The sequence below is a fragment of the Desmodus rotundus genome, chromosome 3 (assembly GCF_022682495.2).
Source record: "Desmodus rotundus isolate HL8 chromosome 3, HLdesRot8A.1, whole genome shotgun sequence".
Taxonomy (NCBI): Eukaryota; Metazoa; Chordata; class Mammalia; order Chiroptera; family Phyllostomidae; genus Desmodus; species Desmodus rotundus.
This window is the reverse complement of record NC_071389.1, coordinates 176,282,343-176,294,979: the sequence shown is the minus strand read 5'-3', so window position 1 is coordinate 176,294,979 and position 12,637 is coordinate 176,282,343. Positions and strand designations below refer to the sequence as shown.

The following is a 12,637-nucleotide window of genomic DNA, read 5'->3' as shown; positions in this document are numbered from 1 at the left end:
CGGGGCCCTCAGGAACACAGCAGTCAACACTAGGGCATCTGCATCCTGGGACTGGGAGCCTTCACTACTAAGCTCCACTGGATGCTGAGCTGAGAGCAAGGACTTCCTGCCTCAGTCAAGACAGACAGGAATCAGGGTTCAAGAGGGCCTGTTGAAGAGACATAAGTAGTCTCATTCTCAAACAAAACCAGAGAAGTGGTGATAGGTGACCCTGACTGACAGACATTGGACTGACCAAGTCCTGGGGCTTTGCTCTGGATCCATCTGGATGGAGGCCACCCTGGCAGGAAGGAGGGAGCCTCAGTACTTGGGGCAGTGGTCCATGCACAGGGTCAGACTGACTCTGCTAAGTAAGAGACAAAGGGCCCTACCCACCCTTGTTCTGTACCACATATACTCCCAGGGTTTGGGGAGTTTTCTTTTATTGTCACTTCCTACAGACCTGCTCTTGACCAGCTGTTATAAGATGACCAGTTGCTTGACAGCTCCAGACACAACAAATAATACCCTTTTGTTTTGCTCAATTACCTGGAGGTCCTGCCCAGGTCCTCATTTCTAACTCCCCCGCTAGTTAGTCATGCCTAGTAAGCTATTTTTAGCCACGTATTCCACGGGGTGACCAAGATGGTCTGGGCCAGGACCAGGTTGTGACGGATCAGGCTTGAGGTCAGCTGTCTCCCACTGGCTTTCAGCCTGAAGTTAATAGGGCAAGAAAAACACATTTGTACAGTGGGAAACATGGCCCATTTCCTCACACGTGCTCAGATACCATCCAAACATTTCAGTGCAGCTGTGGTGTCAAATGCTGATTTTCTTCCAAAATGCCTATTTACTTACTTGTTTGCATGTTGATTAATCAGTCATACCTTGCCTATATTACAAAAGGATATAAGGTGACTTCCAGACCCAATGGGACTTCTCAGCGATCCCAAGTAAACATTACCTAGCACAGCCATGGGGTCCTCACTTAGTTGTTAGTAGGCTGTCCTAATCCATTTTAATGGTACTTCCAATGTTGGCGGCAAAGATGGCTTCCCTCACTAGCTAGATAAGCACCTCTGTGACATTTTAAGTTAATAAAGTTCCTCTAGTTCCTTACAGAAAAGAAATGCAAGATACAATATGGGTATATGTCCACTGGTGGTAGGAATGTGCAGAGCAGGACAGAGCCACATAACCTCAGGAGCCCAATGGCCAGGGGGCAGCCTCCAGTGACCTTCGCAGCTTTTGCCTCCCTGCAGGTCATCTTCACCTTGACTTCATAACTGACCTTGCTTCTCCTGCTGCCACCCCTCCTTCACCCTCCAACAGTGGTTTCAAGCTCAGGGTTATAGTAGGCCCAGACTAAAGTCAATTTAAGGGCCATTAGGTTGCCCGGTCACTAAAAATCACCATTATTCTCTGTTTAAAGTAATGCCGCTGAAAGACATTATGTAAAATGCAAATGTAAAAATACTTTCTAATTATTACAGACCCATTAACCAGATAGTTACTTTAGTAGAGGAAAAGGATCTAACTTGTTAAACTTTGACAAGGTAGATGGGAGGGTAGAAAGAGAGGGGATTAACTGGAAAAACCATTGGTTTCTGAACAGGGGGCTCATGGTTTAGGGGCAATAGGCAGCCAGGAACATCAGAAGGGCAAATTACTTAACCTCTCCAAGCTTCAGTTTTTCTCATGCACAAATGAAGATATTAACAGCACCATTACAGAAGGTAATCTATGTAATGTATTTGGCGTTATGCCTCACTTGTAAGAGCTGAAAAAACGTTAGCAGAGACATTATTGTTGAGGTTAACAATAATGACAGCTGTTATTAGTATCAGTGATAGCAGTAGTAATAGAAGCAGGAATAGCAGGAGCCTTGGTGGGGGTAGTGTACTGTGCCCTGGGAAGGGCTGTGTTAAGTGGAACTGATACAGAAATAAATAAGAGTCTAGGCAATTAAATGAGAACATGAGGGTGTGGTGTCAGTGCCAATCCTTAGCTAAGTCATAGCTTTGTCTGGGATCAGCCACAAGGGAGACATCCTGGCAAATTGATTTTAGAGCCAAACACACAAGGACTCAAACCTTGGTTCTGTCACTTGATAATGTGCGACTTTAGGGAAGTCACTAAACTTCCCAGAGTCTCCATGACCTTATTTGTAAAATAGGAGTAATCATACCTGTATGAAGATTATACACATAACATATATGAAACATACTTAATATACCCAGTACCCAGCAAATATGTCCCATCTTTCACCTGGCCAAGCTCTCTCCCCCAACACTGTGGTTGGCAGACTGCAAAAGGGGAAATCCATCTGGACAGGTGAGAAACAGGAGAATTAGCACTGTAGGCTCTTTGCTAAGAGAAGAAAGATGTCACTAGCGTCCTTACATCCTCCTCCCACTGGGGGAGCTGATGGAAGGTACAGTGGGGCTGCTAAATGTTAGACCTTGCAACCATATTTAGTTACAGCAAGTAGTGGAGTAATTCTGAACTCACTGAAGGAACATGCTATTGCAAAAGGGAGTCATCCAGTAAAAGCGGCCCCATAATAGGTTTTCATAGAAATTTAACTCTGAACATTCTGAGTTTGTATGTTAAGTAAATAAAATATGAGAATATTTTTCTGCTATAAAATTAAAGATAATTTCTTTAAAATATGTAAATGTAATCGTTGCAAATATCTTCCCATCATAATTCTAAAATATTTATCATTTGATCTGAGTTAATAGAAGCTATGTCATCTGTCATAGTTAAAACAAGTTTAAGAATCTCTCTCCATTTTAAATGTTACTTTCCTTGATGAGACTAGTTTGAAAAAAATCTTCAAAACCACCTCATTTCTATTTTCAATATCATTGTTTTCATGACTTTATTTTTTTCTTTTTCTAAATTCAAGAATGTACTTCTTTTCATGCAAAGTCAGTCCCAAGATTTTGTTTTCTTTAGGTGTTTTGAGGTAAAAAAAAAAAAACCATAAGAATTTTGATATTTTAAGTATATTTTCAGAAAGCTCTTTTGATTTATATTACTGTTCCTGACAATGATATGTAGTTCTATGTCATTAGTTACTAAAATATTTTCTATAATTATGTAAATTATGTTGACACTTTCCGGTAGGATGCTCATACTTTATTATTTTGTCATTTGCAAAGTTCTGAAATGAATCAGAGATAACCATTTTGAAGCATTTTCAAATTCAACAGCTGTTAAAGGGTTCTGGCTCTCTTGTTGCTTTCTTTGCCTATAATGCTCAGTGTGCTGCTCTGTACAGAGGCTTAAGTGAATATACCCTCTCACCCTCTCTCCCCACAGACTTTTTAAAAAAAATGATAACTAAGTTATGACCTTTTGGAGCTCATGGCCGGATAGAAGGAGAGACGTTCAGGTATAGAACTACAGATGATTACGTTACAGTACAATGTGGAAGACGAATGTTACAACCGAGGTGAGAATGGTTGCCATGACAGATGAGAGAATGATTAACTGCCCAGAGGAGCCAAGGAAAGCTCCACAAATAAAGTGATCTCTAATCTGGGCCTCGAGGTTTCAGTAGGAGTTTGGTGAGTGAAGAAGTGAGGAGAAGAACATCCCAGGCAGATGCACAGTTAGAGGCATGGTTGGGTAGAATAAGGGGTCGAGGATGCCTAGAATTGTAGGATGCAAGAATTTAAACACTGGCTGATGAGACTGCAGAGCTGGAGCAGATGGGGAATCATCTGTAAAAGCTTTGAAAGCCACATATGAAAAAAAATCATCTTTATTCTATAAGCAGTAGAGCCACTTAAGTTCTTTAAGCAAGTAACTGACAGGATCCAACTTTTCAGATCATAACCAACATGGTGTGGAAGACAGTCAGCAGAAGTCTTGCTGCTTTAAGCAGCTTAGAATATGTCTTTCCAAACCCCAGAAAGGAAAACAATCTCCCTCCATCTCAATTATGCTTAGTTCAAATAGGAGACCATTCCGTTGTTGCTGGCTGGCCCATGAGGGTCTGAGAGAAGATAAATACAGTGTCCTAAGCAGTTCTCAGGGACATTTGAAGGAAACAATGTGATAAACATGATAGATTCCCTGCTCTACAGCCCAGAGCCCCAGGAAGGGCCGTGGCCCACCACACCTCCGCCATGCTGTTTATTGCACAGAAACACGGTCCCGCCATGCTCCACCTGGGGACATGATCCACCATGCCTCTGCTATATCCTGATGTGAGGACATGGTCTGCCTCACCTCGGACAAATCCACACGTGGGGACATATCTATCATGCTTCTGCCACATTCATGACTGAGGATGGGCATGGTCCACCGCAGCTGTGCCCCATCATCCAAGCACAGAGCCCTGAGGGAGTAGCTGTTTGTAGCCCCGCCACTTCCCAGGTCACAGAAGTAGGCACAAAAGGTAATGCTTGTAACAGGGGTGAAGGGAGATAATGACAAAGGAAGGATGTGGACAAAGGAGCAATGTGAGAAAGGTTAAAAAATAAGTTAATAAATGAATGAATATCAATAAATACATAATAAGTCATGAATTAGAAGAGAAGTTAAAAAAATCTTCAAAATAAGGGAGAAAGAAATACCACAGAGGGAATATTTTCTGAAATAATAAAGAAAAATAAAGTAAAAAGGAAGAGAAATCAGAGAATGAGATAACATGAACAGGTAAACATAGTGAATGGCCCATATATGTAATATATATATATATATATATATATAATCCTGTAGTTTTTTCATTCCCTTAGGACACTTGTTTATCTTCCTCACGTGCTTTTGAATGTTCTTGGTAAGTAGCAATGAGCAGATGGAAAAATCAGAATCGAGTTCCCAACGAGAAAAGCTCCTCTTTTTAACTCTTCTCAAACCATTTCCTAAGTGTTTAAAGTTTTATCTTTGGGAAACCTCACCCATGTGATAAATCATTCATTGTCTGGCCTATTTTGTCTAAATACACATCTGTCTATATTTCATAGCTTCATCATGGTGGAAGGGGTGGGAAATCGGTATTTCCTAAATTTTAAGGAAACATAGAATAGAAGATTTATTGGAAGTGAAAGTCTCCAGAATTATTTACTGAACACTCCATGAAGGTAGCTTCTATCACTAGTCTTGGACCGCCTGGTTACTGCAGTGTCCGGAGACAGAACTCCCATGGAAACTGCCATGCTTCCAGCAGACCCAGAAAGCCAGATGCATTCAGAACGGGCGTCACACATCTGCACCCAGAAAAGATGGAAACCAGCAGACACTTTCCTTCTCTCAACTGCACAGGCCAGCAGGGAGGCCTGCAATTGGTATGGCGGCAGCCAATTCATCAGCACCATACAGGGCAATCGCCAAGTTAAATAACAGTTACTTCTCTTCAGGACACAAGGAGAACCACCGTCCTGCTCAGCCCTGGGAACACACGAGTGTGCAGAGGCACCAAGGGAGAGCCCACAGCCAAAGTCCTTTGGGAGGACAATGAAGGCCATAACGGGCCAGTTCCCCCAGTGTGGGTGCACAGAGCGGCCCTCTAATAACGCTGAATGGCAGCCCTGCGTGGATAGGCCACCCAAGTGTATCCAACAACAGGTACCATGTACTCAGAAAGCTGCTACCATCCCAAGCCCCTTATTTGCAGCCTGGGGTGTACTTGTAACAACCTTTCACAAATCAGAAGGCAAATGTGAAGAAATAATTTCAGTAGGGAGTTATATTACCTACTGAAATCAGGCAGAGAACTGATTTCTGCCTCCATTTAAGACCACCTCCAAATTAAGGAAACACAAGAAAGCACCGTGGATTCTAAAGATTTAGAAAAATTAACAGGTACGTGAGAACACTGAGTATGGTTCAGAGTGAGGTTGAGGGAAACACAGGAAATTTTAAATAGTTCTCTTACCTTTTTGTCACTCAGGCCAGAAACCTGGTCCACATACTCCTCTTGGATCATGAAGGCAGCTAAGTTGGCAGTGTAGCTGGCCAGGAAGATGACGGCAAAGAAGGCCCACACTGACACCATGATCTTGGAGGTGGTCCCCTTTGGGTTCTGCACGGGGACGGAGTTGTTAAACACCAGACCCCAGAGTAGCCAAATAGCTTTGCCGATGGTAAAAGACGGGCCACCTGGCTCTGCAATGAACAAAAGACAAAGACAGAAGTTAAGACAGAGTCACTGGTTCTATTAAAACTTACAAATACACAGAGCAGGTAAATTCCTGCTCAGAGGAGGAAACCCTCCAACTAAAACCCAGCCTTTCACAGAAAGCTTTTAAAGTTGAGAACGTGTGTCTCTCTTCTCCTGGGACCCCCCAGGAAGACATAAGAAAGTTTTTAAAGAAAAAAACAGAGGTCTGGGGGGGTGTGTGGAATCCTGCTCCAACTGACAGGCATGACTCAGCAAGGGCACTGGAGGGGCCAGCTTTCTGCCCCCAAGATCTAGATCCCCAAGATCATAACAAATCAGAATAACAAAGGCAACTGCACCATTATAGCCCACACATGTCCCTATTCCCACTGTTCCTAAAATTTATATTTGTACCTACCAAGAAAGTATGTCCACTTCAAATAGTACCAGCAAGAACTGTGTGGGGTCTTTTTCTACCATTGCCATAGACCTCCTCCAATTTTACTCACACTGATGCTGACTGGCTTTCAATGTATTTTATCCTGATTTTTCTTTAGCGTCCAGCATTTAGCACTGAATATTTCAAGGACAACTCTGACCCCACCCTAATGCCAAACTTCCTAAATGGTTTCCCACAGTATCAGGAAGCCCAGACAGGTAGTCGCAAACCCCTGGCTTTGCTGCATGTGGACAGGGAAGAAGGCTTTCTTTGACCTTCATCCCTCCAGCCTCACACAGATAGTGTCAAGACCTCTGCTGATAATTTCCTTGTGACTTTACTGCTTTCTCTGCTTGGCAATGAGGAAATCTTGCCTGATGTCTGGGTCTGTGTGTAGCACCTCCGCTGCAGAAAGGAACATCTGCCTGCACAGTTTTACAACACATTAGCACAGGTCTTATGACACTATCTGGGATCCTGACGGCATCTGCTCAGCCACCTAAATCATCGGTGACTACACATGTCGAGCCCGATATCTAACTGTGCACACACATCTGTGGGTGTGGACCTTATTTCATAGAACAGATGTGTAACTAAAAAGATGTTTATAAATCAAAGTTTTATACATTGTAAAATGCCTCAAGGAGACTTGATATTTAAAGTGGTCCCATGTTGAATTCCTTTGTGAAGACAAGCATCATTTGGCAAAGTGAGTAATTACAAAGTAAGCCCTTGCTCTGAATTTCGTCTCTGAATTTTGGCCTCCTTGATTTCCTTCAAGTGTAGGGGAGGGAGCACACTAACTTCGGTTCTTGACATTGTCAACATATGTATGCAGTCATGAGCTTCTCAGATGTTTCACTTGTTACTGGTGCCCATCAGGTCATGGCTTTTGGATGACCCTTTGGCACAGGCAGAAAGCCCCGATTATACCATATTGTGGAGACATCCAAACTTCCACCCAGAACTCACACACCAAATAAGAAGGTAGGTGAGCACCTGGGAATACTTCAGTGCAGTGGTGGTTCGCAGCATGGACTGTGAAGTCAACAGAAGCACTAGAGGAGCCTTTACAGAATACAGCAGCCTGGCACCCATCTCTGCAGGTTCTTTTCCAATTGGTGTGCGGTGGGTAGTTATTCTAATATGCAACCGAGGGACAGAACGACTATTTTGAAATACACAATGGTCCAAGCCCCACTCTGGACTTAGTGAATCAGAATATTCAAAGGTGATGGCCATGCACCTTTGTTTTTTAAGTGTCTCATAGATAATTCTTATGTGTTGCCAGGGTTAAGAATCTAAGAATGTTTCATTTGGAAGGCATAATTCCAGGATAAAGCTCACATTCTGGATGGGAGAAGACTCAGACAAGGTATAATATTTTCTAACCTTGGGGTTCTCAGGAAGCTTTAGAAGACCTGTTTATAAGGATCCCATGCCCCCTTCATAAAGCAGGTAAGCTTTTTGTGAAATCTCATAAATGCCTCAAACACACAGGTGGCCCTCACATCTCTGGACCTACGCAGCCAGGAAACTGGACTGCCCCCAGGGGCGCTGTGGGTGAGAACTATCACCTGGGGGCCGCTGTGCGGCAGATAGCCAGCTGGCAAAGGGTTAGAGCAGGGCGTGTGCTTTAGAAATGTACCTTGGTGGTGTCCTTTGGCTACGGAGAACTCTCTTTTTAAAGATTTTTTAAATACATTTATTGATTTTAGAGAGAGAGATAGAGAAATATTGATGTGAGAGAGAAATATTGACTGGTTGCCTCCCATATGCGCCCCGACAGGAGATCAAACCTGCAACTGGGAATTGAACCCACAACCTTCTGGAGTAAGGGATGATGGTCCAATCAACTGAGCCACACTGGCCAGGGCAAACTCTTTCAGCCACAACTATCCTTCTATCTCCTGGTATAGCTTATTTCCTTATTCTTAATTTTTGGGTACAGTCTGACTTGTTAGTCCCTCTGATCAGATGGATGCTCTTAGCCTAAGGTTGTCAAATAGTTTCCTCTTACATGTATGTGCTATTTGACATGCATCTCCTGTCAGCTTTCTTCTCATTTTCCTAGGGGTAGAACTGGGTTTGGCGTCAGGCTTGAGCCAGGGAGGGGACATAGAGATTCAAACTAACATCTTCACCGGGGCATTTTTAGTGAGTGATCAAGTGGGCAACAAAGAAGGCTGAGGGTTCGTTTCCACAAATGGGTAAATTAAGGAGAAGGCAGATGGCAAATGAAGGGTGCAGACTGAGAACTAGAAAATTGCCGAAATGCAACGGTCATGATGGCCTTACCTCTGCCGTCCGCGAGGCACCTGTTATAACCCACAGGGCTGAAGTACTCAAAGACAAAGACAGCCACAGCCGAGACAATGAGCAGCATCACAAACATCATAACCCAGACATCAGCACTGAAGGGCTCTGGGGAAGGAAGAAAAAAACCAGTGCTCAATGTTAAAACAGAGCACAAAGAGATTCTAATTAATTTACATATGGATTCACTCATGTAGCATGTATTTTGGGGGAAAACAAATTACAGGTGTGTACCTCCCTTCGGACAGCAAGGGCCTGGGTTGGGGAGGAGTAGGAGGCTGTGTCTGAGCATCTTTATTTCCTTGATGGGCACGTCAAGGTTTATTTCCATTCACACATGTGAAAAGGACAGCTTCTTGCCTGTGAACTTTGAGACTGTAGAGACAGTTTCTGCCATTGGACCAGTATCTGGGTCTTTCGGTAAGTGGTAAAACTGCAAGAAGCTATGGAGTCAATGGATCATATTGGACCGATTCTTGGTTTGTGGTCTCATCTACATGGTCACACACACAGTGGGGACCCAAAAAAGCTTTCACTAATGCTTCTGAGCCTTTCAGCCAAATTCACCCTCAACAGTATTTAGTTACTATTTCAGGCTTATATTGGTTCTCTAATAATTACATACAATGAATATCTCCCTTCCCTCACTTCTCTTAAACTTCTCTACATTTATTTTTTTGACCCACTGAAATGTATGTATTTTATTAGACATCATTAGGGTATGAGAATTTAAGTCAGTGTTAAAAAAATACATCTGCATTGAATATCAGTATCTATAACAATGGATAAGGAAACACGCTTTGGCTATAATTAACCAAACAATATAAGATAGTCTCTATCAGCAGGTCACATGGTTGATGGGACAAGATCAGGCAAGAGAAAAGTAATGTTCCATAATGCTTTCTTTAATTTCTTTAATCATTTTTGCTGAGCTCCTTCCAGTTGATCTAAATCTCTCTGGCATAGAGGTGTCCAGAAATTGAACACTGTATTCCAGGAGCCATCTCTCTATAAAAGGGACAATTGCTATTCTGTCCCATGATACAATGCGTCCTCAATTGTGTCTCAAAATAGTTCTGTCCTTTTTAGCTGTCACATCACATTGTAAAATCATAACTAAGTGAATTAACATGCTGCTTTCTCCATTTTCCAAATCATTAATAAAGATGAAGTTGAAAAAGGGAAAGATGGCTGAAAATTAGAAAATATTTTCTTACTCGAAATCTTTACTTGTGAACTCCCAAGGGAATTATACAAGCCTGGTCACTTAATCAATTTAAAAGGCCTTTGATAAGGCGCATGCCAACTGTGAAATGCAAAACCTTTCAGTGGCAGCCAGAGATGGGAGGGTGGACGGTATAATTCAACACCTCTATGCAGTAGAGTGGAGAACACCTCTCCCTGTTGGCTCTAATTGACTGCAATCCTACCATGATTTCATGTTTGTTTAAGATTGGGGAATAACCGAGTGAAAGTATTTTCTCTATGCTTTCTTTCCTCCCCTTAAGCCTAGGGAAACCTTCTGTATATAACCTCCCTACCCTCACCACCGCCCACAATTGCATTGGTCTTTACAATTTAGAAAGTGCTTTCCGCGCATATTTTATACAATCCTTGTAATAGCTCTTTCATTAGGGGACTACCATATTTGTTTAACAGAGCAATAAACTAAGACTCAGAAGTCAAGGTCCTTTCCAAGTTCAAACTCAGAAAGTGGCAAGGCCGTGTTATGAAGAGGTCCACTGAGGACAAAAGTTTGTGCTTTCCCATTGTACCCTATCACATCTTCATTTCTGACCACCACATTTCAGACCTCAAACTGACGGCAACCGCATTTGGGCTTTAATCCTGGCTCTGCCCGGTACTAGTTGGGAGACTGTTAGAAAACTGCGTAACCTGAGGTTCACTTCTTAGGCCATAAAATGGGTATAATGATAGCATCAATGAGATCACATAGTCAAAGTCTGTACAGTAATGCCTGACACATCACATAGTAGGCATTCAATAAATATTGCCTTCTCTTACCCCTGTAATTAACTAACTGCTCCTCCTCCAAACACAAACACACAAATGCCTGGCATTTCTGTGTCATTCTAGGGCTATCCCAATTTATCACTGGCTCTTCCAGTTCAGGAGCTAAGGTTAAATCTCTGCCAACAGGGTTAGAATCAGAATGCAGTTTTTATTTTTTTAAGATTTTTAATTTATTTTTAGAGAGGGGAAGGGAGGGGGAGAAACATTAATGTGTGGTTGCCTCTCATGTGTCCCCCACTGGGGACCTGGACCACAACCCACACATGGGCCCTAGGCTGGGAATCAAACCGGCGACCCTTTGATTTCCAGGCTGGCACTCAATCCACTGAGCCACATCAGCCAGGGCGCAGATTGCAGTTTTGTTTGTATATCTTAATGTTCCAATTATCCTTGTAAAGGAAAATACAAATGAAATACATACAGCTGCTATGAGGATTAATGCCTGTGTTGAGTGTGTGCTATCTAATAACATTTCATATAAAATTGGCAGAGCCAGAATTTGCTTCACTATGAGAAAGAAGGTTGGCTGAGAAACCTGAGTAGATTATAGGAATATTCTTCGGAAACACTAACATCAATTTGTAGTGCATTAGTTGAATAATTCCCAACTGCACTCCCCACCAACCCTTGTGTAGAGTTTAAAGAAATGTTAGTCACTGTCCATCCAATATCCTCATGAAAAAAAAAGTTGATGCCTCTGAGAGAAACTGTGACTTGTCCAAGGGCTTACAGCTTGTTTATACCCAAATCAGGCTTCATTTCCTAGCCCCATGCTCTGTTTTCAAGGTGACATTTTAATTTCCAAACTCTTTCTCTCACAGACTCTGAAAAAATGTGGGATCTGGGCTCACAAAAGAGCTTATTTGATCAAAATCTGGGCCTTGTCTCACCTGCCTTACAGCATACCTAAGGCGTTTGACACCTAAGCAATGCGGGGGAAGTACTGAGCGGTGTGGGGAAGGACAGAGCAGGATGTGGGGAAGCAGATCAGCTTTCTCTGAGAAAGCCTCAGAAAACTCATGTGAACACAGAGAACCTTTTTAGGTAGCACTGAGCTGGATTCTTGAAGAAAATTTAAAATCATAGGTATGTCAATGATATTCACAATTAGGAATTACTAAAGCAGGAAGCAGCTTCAAAGATCGGGTTGTTGAAATGTCTTCTTCTATGGTTAAGGAAACTGAGTCCCAGGATAAAGCAGGAATGGGACTAAAGTCCAGAACTGTTTCTTATAAGGTATCATGCCTTTTTATTGGGGGGGTGTGGATGTTCTGCAATGTTCATGTTGCAGAATAATCAGTTTTGAAGCCCCCAAAATGAAATCCTGGCTGAGCTAAGCTTGTAGCAAACCACCTCCTGGCTGAAAGAGCCTGGTCATGTGCTCCTTCACTGTGCCTCATTCCATCTACCTGCGCTTTTGTCTACTTCTTTCACACCTGCAAGCACATCACGTACCTAAGAAGGCAGAAGGTGAGACAGTCCCATTGCTGCGTGACACCATGACACTGATGCCAGTCTCTATGAAGGGCACAGAGAAGTCAACCACCTCAGATCGCTCCTCGTTGATGGTCAGCGACCCCACCGCCATGTAGGCCCTCTTCATGACCACCTGGGGAGAAAGGCACAATGCTTCAATTAGAACATTCAGGAAGATTTATTTACTTATTTATGTTTAGAGAGAGGGGAAAGGAGGGAGAAACAGAGGGAAAGAAGCATTGATGTGAAAGATAAACATTGACTAGTTGCCTCTCATG

At 42.7% G+C, this 12,637-nt stretch overlaps 1 protein-coding gene across 1 annotated transcript in view; it reads right to left on the bottom strand.

Moving 5' to 3' along the window:
* Window positions 1-12,637, bottom strand: part of GRIN2B (glutamate ionotropic receptor NMDA type subunit 2B) — a 400,196-nt gene that overhangs the window by 34,759 nt on the left and 352,800 nt on the right. Inside the window, exons 7-9 of the mRNA XM_053921780.2 lie at window positions 12,339-12,492; window positions 8,832-8,957; window positions 5,870-6,099 (exon numbers count right to left, since the gene is read on the bottom strand). Of these exons, the coding sequence (XP_053777755.1) occupies window positions 5,870-6,099; window positions 8,832-8,957; window positions 12,339-12,492 (510 nt within the window). The remainder of the gene's footprint in view (window positions 1-5,869; window positions 6,100-8,831; window positions 8,958-12,338; window positions 12,493-12,637) is intronic.